Source organism: Sciurus carolinensis, chromosome X, assembly GCF_902686445.1.
Source record: "Sciurus carolinensis chromosome X, mSciCar1.2, whole genome shotgun sequence".
In the NCBI taxonomy this organism is placed as follows: Eukaryota; Metazoa; Chordata; class Mammalia; order Rodentia; family Sciuridae; genus Sciurus; species Sciurus carolinensis.
Window position 1 is genome coordinate 12,328,466 of NC_062232.1, and position 12,156 is coordinate 12,340,621.

The 12,156-nt window shown below is 39.6% G+C and overlaps 2 protein-coding genes across 6 annotated transcripts in view; one reads left to right on the top strand and one right to left on the bottom strand.

Annotated features, from left to right (window-relative positions):
* Positions 1-12,156, bottom strand: part of Ctps2 (CTP synthase 2) — a 97,952-nt gene that overhangs the window by 32,151 nt on the left and 53,645 nt on the right. The window lies entirely within an intron of this gene.
* On the top strand, positions 8,760-12,154 carry S100g (S100 calcium binding protein G). The gene is made up of 2 exons (XM_047537053.1): positions 8,760-8,894; positions 12,050-12,154. Exons 1-2 carry the CDS (start codon positions 8,760-8,762, stop codon positions 12,152-12,154), a joined length of 240 nt encoding a protein of 79 aa, XP_047393009.1.

The window sequence follows — 12,156 nt, forward strand, 5'->3', positions numbered from 1 at the left end:
ATATGATATCTGATAGTTCTTCAATGTTCCTGTTCAAAAGCAGTCATCCTTCACACATGCCTCACACTGTGCTTCCATTTCATCTCTGCTTCTCATCTTTCATTCAAATCACTTGTAAAAAAATTATCAGGGGGCTGGGGTTGTGGCTCAGTGGTAGAGTGCTTGTCTAGCATGTGTGAGGCACTGGGTTTGATCCTCAGTACCACATTCAAATAAATAAATAAAATAAAGGTCAATCAAAACCTAAAAAAATACATATTTATTTAAAAAATTATCAGGAGAATCCTTATGACCTCCTTCCTGTTGTCACTAATTCTGTCAGTTCCAGGCTATGTTCACCTTTCAAGTTCTGGGCCTCTGAGGCCTTCTACTTTGTTATTCATGTCTCTCCCAGGATAAACATCTTCCCATCCATTGCCCATTATGTTCCCTAAAGACTTTCCATAAGCAAATCTGTTAGTCCTTGTAGAAAGGTAAACCAGAAGTGTCTTATTTATAGAAAATCACTGTAAGAATTCCTTTAAAAAAAAAGTAATATAGTAATATCCATTCTAGCACATTCTGTGGGTCAGGAACCTAAGTAGCACCCTTGATCTCTCCCTCTCCCTTATATACAATCTATCAAGTCCTGTTGATTTACCACCTCCAGACTCTCTTGTCCTAAATGGAACCATCCTTAACCCTGAGATCAAGGAGCTGTAGCCTAGTCACGGCCCTCTCTGTGCAACCTCATAGAACCAAGTTCTTTCCCATTCCTGACCTTCTCAGTCTGTGTCTGGTGAGTGTTTTGTGTGTGAGACTGGGGTGGCTTTGTTTTTCATCTCCATTGCATTCCTGGTCCCTGACATATATGGATCTGGAACATGGTATACACTGAATGAATGAATGAACTCAGAAAAAATAATTTCAGATTCATCTTTATGGTTATAACACAGAAATTCAGAAAAAAGTGACTTTTAAATTTTTCATCTCTTCTCGTTAGTCTGGTCTCTGTTTGTTGGGTTCACTATGATCTCATTGTTTCATTTTTTTTTAAGTTGTTAGAACAGATTATAGTTGGGTCAATTGACCTGTGCTACCAGAATTGCTTGGGTTTCCCTTATAAAAACTCCTTTTCCTTTCCCCACCCCCACACCCTAACCGTCACATATTGCTCTACTGGCATCCCCAACAACCGGAATTTCCTGAGGCAAGAATTTTCTAAGAAAATAACATCTTATCAGTGCCCCTGATAGAACCATTTGAACTCTGTGTCCCAAGCAAGCTCCAGGAGTCACTGAGGAGAAGATTGCATCTAGATTGCATCCCGCATTGGATGGAGTGCTCCATTCAGAACTGCTCTTGGCCTTGGCATCTCTTCCCTATCTTCTTTGGTTGACTAATTGTGGCTAGATTAAGTATTATTGGAGTGAGGTGAGAGAGGGCATTGGCTTCCAGTTTATGAAGCTGAGCTGCCTATGAACACCCAGCCTATGTATTTTCTAGGAAAGAGCAGATAAGACCACACCATCTGCCATGGACTCACAAGAAGTCCTAAGTGTATTCAGAGTCTCAATTTCATTTAAGTTCCATTTAAATTCAGACAACCAAAACCATCTTGGCAGACCATGACAATAAACTCTCCCGGCTTCCTGTTAAAAGTGTGCTGTGTGGTGCACACCTGTAATCCCAGCGACTCAGGAGGCTGAGGCAAGAGGATCACAAGTTCAAGGCCAGACTCAGCAATTTAGTAAGACCCTAAGCAACTTAGTGAGACACTGTCTCAAAATAGAAAATTTAAAAGGGCTTGGGATGTGACTCAGTGGTAAAGCATCCCTGGGTTCAATTTCCAGTACAAAAAAAAGTGTCCAGTGATTCTCCATTCAATTCACCCACCTTACTTACTTAGCTGGGTCCAACAACGTAGAGTCTTTCAATGTGTGTTCAGTTATTGGGGAGTTTGGTATTGAAGAAATGCTCTGATCTGAACCATTGAGAATAGATAAAATTACCCAACTAAGATCAGGAAACCTGTTTTTGTGCTTATTTGGAATGAAATTAACAGGTATCTCCAGACCAGTAAACATTTTCAAAACTGAAGTATGGAGGTGGGGAAGGAAAGAAGGAAAAAGCAGTGGACACGTAGGTCATTAAATACTAAGGCCATTAAATACTCCTACAACATGGGAAAACTTGAAATTCCTAAAAGAAAAATGTGACAATGTTATTTAGAAACCTGGAGATAAATACCAGGAGAAAGAGCTAGAAGAGTTGCGAGCATCAGAGGGCAGGGAAAGATTACTGACTCTTTTGTTATAGAAAGAAACAGTCCTTTTGGAACTGTTGGCTTTGCCCATAATATTATTTAAATGAAAATAAAAGTTTAAGGCACAAAAAATGAAATGGGTTACTAAGGCCTTACATAAAGATATTAGTTCACACTAGCCACACTGTGTTCAGAAGTAATAAACATGACCTTCTCCCAAAATGAGAACAAAGAAAGAAATCCCAAAGGGTACCAACTGCAACTACAGTGCTGCTGTGATTGCAGTGTGCTAACACAGGAACCAGCGGAGAAGGAAATGAGCAGAAGAGACTGGGGAGAAGGGGAAACAGGTTCCCCTCTCCAAATGAGGCCTTGAATGGCAGCAAAAGGAGAAAAGCAGAGTGAGGATTGACAGGAAAGTTACAGGGAAGGCGGAAACAGGAGGGGTCTCTCTGGGCTTCTCGAGGAGGCTCATCCAGGATGCCCATGATTTGGTCAGAATTTCTCATGTGTTCCTCAAGTACCCTACAAGGATTCCCCAACCCATTCCTTTCCTGCTGTCCATTAGGTTTTTCTGTTCCTTTTTGATTTTTCAAGTCTTACACAGGCAAAGAACCTCGCGGTTATCAAACAACACTACTAGCTCTAAAGATGTGCCTGACAACCTCTTGGGTTATAAGCAAACTGATTCAGCAAAAAAGAACTGAAGCATCTTTATTTCTTGCATTCCTTCCACAAAAAGCCTCAGCTGGGAGTGGTGGCACATGCCTGGAATTCCAGTGGCTCAGGCAGCTGAGGCAGAAAGATCACAAGTTCAAAGTCAGCCTCAGCAACTTAGTAAGACCCTAATCAACTTAGTGAGACCCTGTCTCAAAATAAAAAATAAAAGGGCTGGGGATGTGGCTCAGTGGTAGAGCACCCCTGGGTTCAATCCCCAATATCAAAAAAAAAAAAAAAAAGCCTAGGAGACAAGAGAACATCGAAGTTTCAAAAACACCTATTTTGGGCTGGGGATATAGCTCAGTTGGTAGAGTGCTTGCCTTGCAAGCACAAGGCCCTGGGTTCAAATCCCCGGCACCACAAAAAAAAAAAAAACACCTATTTTATTTTCGTGAGATGATCAAAGAACAGAACTTCAAATATGCTATACAATTATTCCCAACATTTCCAAAATGACCCAGACTTTGCATCTAAAAAAAAATTCCTTTCCATTGCAAAAGGATTGTCTTGACCCCTCTAATTTGGCTGAAATACTGACTGTCATCTGTTCTCCAAATCTGTTCATTCTTGGAACTGAGCCAAAGAGCATAAGAAAAATAAAGAAGGATCAATAAGTAATAAAGCTTTAGATGTAAAACCACCAATGAGGATAAATATGATCCTAATTAACCTTTGCCAAAGTTTTCTACAAACCACAATAAAAGTGTAATGGGTTCAAGTCCTTACTGCACCCAGGTATCTTCAACAGCAAAGTGTAAGGAAGAAAGAAAAAAAAGTGTAAGAAAGTTAAATTCTCTTACAAATGATGCAACTACTAATGGCAATGTGTATGGGGCCTATCTGACAGAGCTGTGGTCCTTCCCTCCCTTCTTTGCCTTTGGATATTTCACTGAGGGACAATGAGAAAGCTTAACAACTAGCAGACCATTTTCAGTCTCTCAGGCAAGACACAAAGTGATTTTTTTCGACTTTTTAGTGTGTTCCTCAAGTTTCTTTACAAGGATTGTCCATTCGGTTCCTTTCCTACCATCCATTAGGTTTTCCTGTTCCTTCTTTTCTTTCAAGCCTTACTCTGATTTTGATTCTTTATGAGTCCATATTCAAGTTGTGCCAAAAATATGGGCTAGCCTTATGTCAATGGTATGTTACCTAATACTGCTTTGCACAGCTAGCTCCAGCAGCCTCCATCACTACAGATCAAATCTAAACTGCTGGGTGGCACTCAGGTCTCACCTCATACATGAGCCCAGCTAGCTGTGCTCTTCTTACGGATTCTAACATGTTGTCTACCTTGGCTACACTGGTTCAATGCCAAGAGCTCCTCCACTCCCTCCCACTACCCTGTGACTCAAAAACCACCTCTTCAACACTTTTCTGAAGGCACCTTCTCCCTCCCATTCCACTAAAGCCCATGCCTCGGGGGTACCCTCCAGTCCACCTTATTGCTCCACAATTAGTACTATTGCTCTGCTCACCCTACCAAATAATCTATAATCTATACATTGTTAACTCATTTTCACTTAGCCCCTGGAGAAGGTTGATTAATGCCTCCCTCCAAAGATGTCCATATCCCAGTCCTTGGAACTAAGAATCTGTAACCTTACATGGCAAAAGACTTTGCAGATAAGTTAAGGGTCTTGGGGGCCTTCTTGCTGTGTCATAACATGGCAGAAGGCATCACAGGGGAGAAAGAGATAAAGAGAGGCTAAATTCATCCTTTATAAGGAACCCACCCCTGAAATAGAAGATTATCCTGGATTAAAAGGGTGAATCCAATATAATCAAGTGGGCCCTTAAAAGAAGGAGACAGAAAGGTAAAAATCAGGGAAGGTGACTTAATGACAGGATCAGACAGAGACTAGAAGATGCTACCCTGCTGACTTTGAAGAAGGTGGGTAGAGCCATGAGTAAGTAGCCTCTGGAAGCTGAAAGAAAACAAGCAAACGGATAGAGCCTCCAGAAGCAACACAGCCCTGACAACCCACTTTATACTTCTGACCTCCAGGCAGGACTGAAAGAATTTGTTTCAAACTACTATGCTTGTGGTAATTTGTTACAGCAGCAACAAGAAGCTAATATGTTATTTAGACGTTTCTGTAGACATCCATTTCATAACTTTGCTGTGAGGATTTCATGATGTCACAGGAGTCGGATGCCTAGGGCAATAGAGTGCCCATGGTAAAAATAAACCCTCAATAAGCATTGGCTATAATCAGAAGGCCTCTGGAACTCAATCACTGAGCATGAGCACAGGCAGGCCCAAAGGCAGCAGACTCACAGCCCAGGCAAAGGTTAGAAGTAGAAAAGAAAGTGAACACTGTCTGAGGGTCTAGGGAAGGTGGGCACCAGGTATGGGGACAGGTAAACTGTCCCTTTTAGGGATAGCTGAAATTTAGTATTCAAGGTCATTTTAAACTTCAAGATAAAAAGATCACATGATAGCATTCCACACCTGTTTTGTTTTGCAATGACTGGGTACTAACACTGTACCCTCTTCTCACACGGCTTTTTCAGGCATCACATACTGTTGACTTGGAGCAGAATAACATGGCCATGGAAGCTTGTGACACCCTGAGCTTTTAAAATAAATGACTCTGGGTTTTCCTAAGGAAAAGTTAAGTCTGTTCAAAGATCAAGCAATTCAGCAGCAAGGTGATAAATAACCTTTGCCTCTCCATTTTTCCATTACCAACCCTGTACCTGTCATTCTTTCCCCTTCTCGCATTTCAAAATGCACTCTAGTGAACACACCCTGCATTTATCGCTTGTCTCCATATATTTTTAGTTAATGTTTCATGAGACTATCTATTAGTGGATTTTGTGTTTCTGACTGTAGGCTTACCCTCGTGGTTTTAGGTTTATGGGTAAAGAGGTGTCACTGGAAGAAATGAGCAAGCAAAACTGAGAAGACCCACAGGTTGTTTTTCAATTTCGGTTAGCATTTGCTGCTGTATAAGTTCTGACAAGTTGCACTAGGCCCGTTTTAATCAGGGGTCTTCCTTGAAATGAAAGATTTGTAACCTAAGACTGTTAACTGATAAAAGTGCTTCTTAGAATGTGTGTGTGTATATACACACACACATATATATTATATATATAAAATATATATGATATATATATTACATATATATATCATCATATATGCCATGTGCCATATTATTATGTTATTTGTCATATAATCTATTAAGATTATATAGTTATTGGGCTGAGGAGTGTGGCTCAGTGGTAGTACACTTGCCTAACATACATGAGGTCCTGGGTTCAGTCCCCAGCACCACAAAAAAATTATCTAGCTATTAAAATCATTTCTTCAATATAGACACTAGAAGAGAAATATAATAACCACCCTATCAACTTTAGTTCACAAGTGATCATTTGAAAGGACAAATGATCTTAAGATTCTATTTCAGCAATTGGGGAGATTTGAATATGGCCTGTGATAGTGGCATTGCAATTATGTGGGAGCATGTCCTTGTGCGGGGGCGGGGGACATATGCAGAAGCATTTAGGGGGTAAGTACATAAATGTTCACAAATGATTCTCGAATGATTCATGGTGGGGAGGGGTTGGTCCAGAGAAAGAGAAAGCAAACATGGAAATGTTAGCAATTAATGAATCTAGTCAAAAGGTAGATTGGAGTACCAAGACTGTACTATTCTTGGTACTTTTATTGTAGACTTGAAATATTTTTAAAAAGATGTTGGGGAAAAAAGATAGTTCTTGATACGGTTATTCACAAAAGCCTACTTCCTCCTAAGAGAACAGAGCCTACATGTAAAAACATCAAAATTTTTCTAAAATCGCAATTTAAAAAGCACTGTCAAAATCAGAATATTCTTGTGTAAAATCTTACAACTAAAAACACAATTCCTGTCTTAACTCCGACCAGTGACTGAACACATATTCTATACTGGTGCAAATCAGAGTTTAATAATCTGTAATAAAAATAATAATATATGCAAGACAGAGAAGACACACAGAATGATAAATACTCAAGACTGGTAGGAAGCTTTTAAGGAACTCAAGATTTCATGTTTGTTCTCCGATGTAAAGAAGGCTCTAGACTTTTAGAGCTGAAAAGAATCAGGAAGAAATACAATCTGATAGTTCAAGTCTCAATTTGTAGGTGATATAATGCAGGTCAGAGAAAATTCTACCAGTGTGGAAGTGTACAAGTGTTTAAAAGCTGTTAAGTGCTTTTAAAGTCGACCCAGAACCCCTTCCTGTGACTTATAATCAGTATTAGATCAATGTCCCCTGGAAATGGCCTACTTATTTCATGGAACGCTTTCCAATAGAAATCAATTTTGTCTACAATGTTAAATTCTGGCAGTTCCAAAAAAGTTTGAAGGATTTCCAATTGTATTAGAGTAGGCTGAGGGTATTCCTAAGTTTGTAGAATGATTCCCAAAATATACTCGTTAAGGAAAAGGCTAATGAAAAATAAAAAGCAGATAATGAGAACAAGAAATAATGAAAAAGTTGAAAAACTACTGTGTTACTCAGTAATCTTGCTTTGTCAAATAAAACCCCACATTATTGAGTATCTCCTTCCCATTTCTTAAAAGTGTTTCTGAAGCAATACTTCCATTCATTTATTCATGTGTTGAAATATTTAAATAACTGTCTTGTTCAAGACATAGGTAAGGACTTTGAGGGCCATACTATAATTTTTTTTATTAGCTTAATGGTGAAGGGCCATACTCTAATTTTTAAAACTATGTAACATTATCCTTCTGTGATAGCATTTTTTTTCTGGATATGAAGAAAGTAATTTTTTCAAGCCTCAAAATGCAACTAAATTGAAAACAATCCTCCATATTTAACTCAATCTGAAATGTGAACTGTGAGCAAATACCTTGATTCTACACTGGAAGGAAAACACACCTAAGGGAGACAAAAATCCAAGCTTGCTCTTGGGACTCTGAACCATTAATCAATTAACTGTTGAGGTGGCCCTATTATTAGATCTTGCCCTTAATTAAGAGGTTCATGCAGGCTTAAGCTTAGGTTTCAAAAACCATTAATAATTACCCTTAAATGGCAAACAAAAGGAAAATTTCATAATCAGGGTGGTGTATCTTTAAAGACTATAAAAGTCACAGGATCCTTCTCAACTCTTCACGAGTCTCTGATTCTTCTAGCTGCTGCACTGTCCTGCACTGTCAGGTGACAAGGTTAGTGTGATTTTAGTTCCACCTAGAGCTCCTTCTGCTTGCAGGAATACTTTGCTTCCTTTAAGAATGGTGTTCAAGAAAGTGGTCTGGAGAGAAAGTGGGTCGTGCCATCTAAGGATATTAGAGGCTAGAAGCTGAGGTCAGGGATTCCGAGACTGCAGCCCAGAGTACAGACTGCGGACCTGAGAAGGGAATGTCATTAATTACTAAGAAAAATGTTTATCTCCAGGGATTATCTCCTAACAGATGTATTCTAAGAATGGATATTTAACATACTATTGAAGTTTGTTTTTTGAAGTGCTGGGGATCAAACCCAGGGCCTTGCACCCATTTATAATTCAAAAGCATTTAAATTTGTGCTAATTTCTGTTATGCACTTAAATTTGCAAGTGCTTTACCACTGAGCTCATTCCTAGCCCTAAGATTGTTTTTAAGACCCACTGATAATTACTAGTGTCATTGCCAAGTTCCTACCCTGACCCTCTCTTCTTCTCCTCCTCTCCTTTTTCTTATTCTCCCATCTCGACCAAGGAAAAGGCCCAGTAGAACTAAAATTCTGCTGATAACACTCAGAATTTTGGTAAGTTAGTTTCCTTCCAAATTTACAGGACATCAAAATGAGTTGTAAAAAGTCTCCCGAAGAACTGAAGAGCATTTTTGAAAAATATGCAGCCAGAGAAGGTGATCCAGACCAGTTGTCAAAGGATGAACTGAAGCTATTGATTCAGACTGAACTCCCTACTCTGCTCAAAGTGAGTACAGGTCTATAGAGCCTTTGAATGATCTTCAGATGATGGGAGGGGCCAAGGAGGAAAAGAAACTCTGTGCAGGCACTTCCCCTAAAGTCAAGCAAGTTCCCTGAAAGGGAGGGCACAGCCTTATACCCCTCCCACAGGCTCAGCACAGAACTCTCCATGGTAAATGGAAGCAGTCATTAAGCACTTTGGCCAAGTCACCATGCAAATCCGCTAAGACCTTCGGCCTGGTTTCAGCACCTCTGTGCCAGGCTTTAGGAAAACAAAGAGGACTGCAAAATAATATTTATTGGTCTTGAATGTGCATCATTGTTTTAATGTAGACTCCCTCAACAAAACCAATACTTCCTTGGGGATGTGCTAAGAAAACCCAGCTTCAGGCTGACAAACTGCCCTGTTGGCACCCACTTATATTTCAAAAGCATTTAAATTTGTGCTAATTTGTGTTATGCACTTAAATTTGTGTTAATGAGGCAACCATGCACTTCTAAATGACTTTCCAGAAGAAACTAAATTTCTTTGGCTATCAAGATTCACATCAAAACCATCCCAGAGCTGACAAAATCAAAATGTATCCAGAGGCAACAGGGGATAGGGAAAGGTTGATTCTCTTTGCTCTGATATACTTTCTTTCCTTTTGTTAGAGAAAAAATACTTATGACACTTGCTAAAGATGGTAAGGCAATTACTGGGGGTGAGAGAGGGAAACAGTCAGGAAAAGTATGGGGATCACCATGGGGTCTTCAGTGGAAGAGTGAGACCAGTTCAACTTAGGACTCCAACAAGAACAAATGGGGGTTTATAACTAAGGAGAGGGGTGGGGTCAGTAGATGGAAAATACTAATGAAACACCAAGGATAAAGATTTTCTGGTAAAGTGACCTGACAGAATTTTTGCTGAAGGCAGGCCAACTTAACAAGACACCCAGGGTAATCAGATCCCAAGGGCTGGGAATTTTCCCTAAACTGACTTAGAAGGTTTCTTGCTAAAACTAGATTCCCAGAGAGGGAAGCTCAAAACCAGGCTCAGTCAAGCAGAAGACTCAGGGGAGGTTGGCTAAGATTTGGTTAGGGATAGAGTCTTTGTCTTTGTCCCTTTGCAACTAAACATGACTGTGCAGCAGTTACATCCAATTCAATCACTATTTAGCTAGAACTTCAGAAGAAGGCATTTGCTTCAAGTATCCTTGCTTTCCAGGTTTTAATTGGAAATGTCCCCTTCTGCCACTATGGCAGTTGGAAAGACTTCTGTTTGTAATGCTAAAAAAAAAAAAACAGCTGAATTCAACATTATATGATGTTTCCTCATTTTCTTGAAGTTGAAATATAAAGTAACTTGTGTGCATGTGTGTTGCTGGAAATTGAACCCAGGGTCTTGGGCATGCTAAGCAGGGACTCTAACCTTGAGCTACACCTCCAACTCCTAAAATAACTTTTTTGTGTGTGGTAACAGGGATCAAACCCAGGATCTTATGCACACTAAGCATGTGCTCTACTACCGATCGATATACTCAACCCCAAAATAACCTTCAAAAACAGTAAAATAACCAGCAAGAAAAGATGATTCTTAATTAAAAGAAAAAAACTTTAGAGTATTAAAATTTTTAAGAACCTTAACTTTTTCTAAAAGGAAGAAAAACAACAATCTAACAGGAAAGCCTAGGCAATTAAATGAGTCGTTTTGAAAGGTAAGACTCACCAGACACAGTGGCCCATATCTGTAATACCAACTACTCTGGCAGCTGAGGCAGGAGGATTGCAAGTTCAAGGACAGCCTCAGCAACTTAGCAAGACCCTGTCTCAAAATAAAAACTTAAAAGGGTTGGGTATGTGGCTCAATGGTAGAACGCCCCTGGGTTCAATCCCCAGTAGCACAAAGAGGAAAAAAAGGTAAGACTGATAAATTTTTCTTTATTTTATGTATTTCCTACAAAAAGTGCATAAGACTATCATAATTTGGAAAAAGGTAGGAAGATTAATAGTAAGTGTTAAAAGTCTCCTTACATATTCCTGGTTATATTTACTAAGGTTTTCCAGCTATACTCTGTTTTATCATCACCTTATATGGTTTAGAATTTAGTAAATGCTTTGTATTTATAAAACATGTTGAATAACTACCTTAGAGTTTGGCCTTGCGATCCCCCAAAAGGTCAAGTTTCTTTGTAGGACTTTAAAGGATTAAAATACATCTTGCCTGTAGCGATCTATTGTATAACAAAGTAAATAAACTTGATCTGTCTATTTAAAAATAGTTAAAATGGTAAATTTAATGTTTTTAACCACTATTTTATGTATATGTACCTATAGATATAGAGAGACAGCCAGTGTAATTTGAAGCTGACATAAACCATTATTTCAATAGGTTTTCTAAGTATTATTTGGCCACAGATAGTCTCCTACCTAAAATTCCAAGCAGTAATAGCTTTAAGATTTGAGTTTTATGGCAGAGACCAAAAAAATGAAGTCTGCTTGGGACACTACAGGAATATCAGTGGTCACAAAGCTTGAACATGACCTCATAGGACATCTCAAGCAGCAGTTCTCAAGCCTGGTCCTGGACCAGCAGCATCAGTTCCACCTGGGAACCTGTTGGAAATACAGATGGTAGGCGCTCCACAGGGTTAGTGAATGACAAACTCTGATCGCCGTGAAACCAGCCATCTCTGCCTACTAAGGTCAGGAAGCCCATCAGGTGACTCTGATGCATGCTAAAGCATGAGAACCGGTGATCCAAAGTCATCTTGGATAATCCAGAGGCGTGCTGCAGCCCAGGGTTTAGGAAAACTTCAGGTGGTAGCTCTTTACAGGGTTGGAGTCTGGGGTCAAGGTCTGAAACCCAAGCCCTCGGCTAACTACTATGCATCCTGGAGCAAGTCATCAGCTGTCCTGAATCTCAGTTTCCTCACCTAAAAAGTAGATCTCCCCTATAAGGTGGCTGAGTTAAAAAAAAAAAAAGGTACCTAGTTCTATGACATAGACCAATACTATACCTAAAGCTGGTTTTTCCACACCTAACCATCAGTAGCATGTGACTGGAAAGTCAGATAGTCTTCTTGGAAAGAAGACCCAGTACCACTAATTTCAGAAAATGTGTAGTAGTATCTGATTCAGCTTTTCCCCCTCCCTAGTCTGATCCTTTTTGTCTAAAACCAGGGTCCAAGCACCATAGACGACCTCTTTAATGAGCTGGACAAGAATGGAGATGGAGAAGTTAGTTTCGAAGAATTTCAAGTCTTAGTGAAAAAGATATCCCAGTGAAG

Coding starts and splice junctions, on each gene's coding strand:
- S100g (XM_047537053.1), top strand. CDS start 8,760: ATGAGTTGTAAAAAGTCTCCCGAAGAACTGAAGAGCATTTTTGAAAAA. Junction 8,895..12,049: donor AACTCCCTACTCTGCTCAAA/GTGAGTACAGGT, acceptor GTCTAAAACCAG/GGTCCAAGCACCATAGACGA.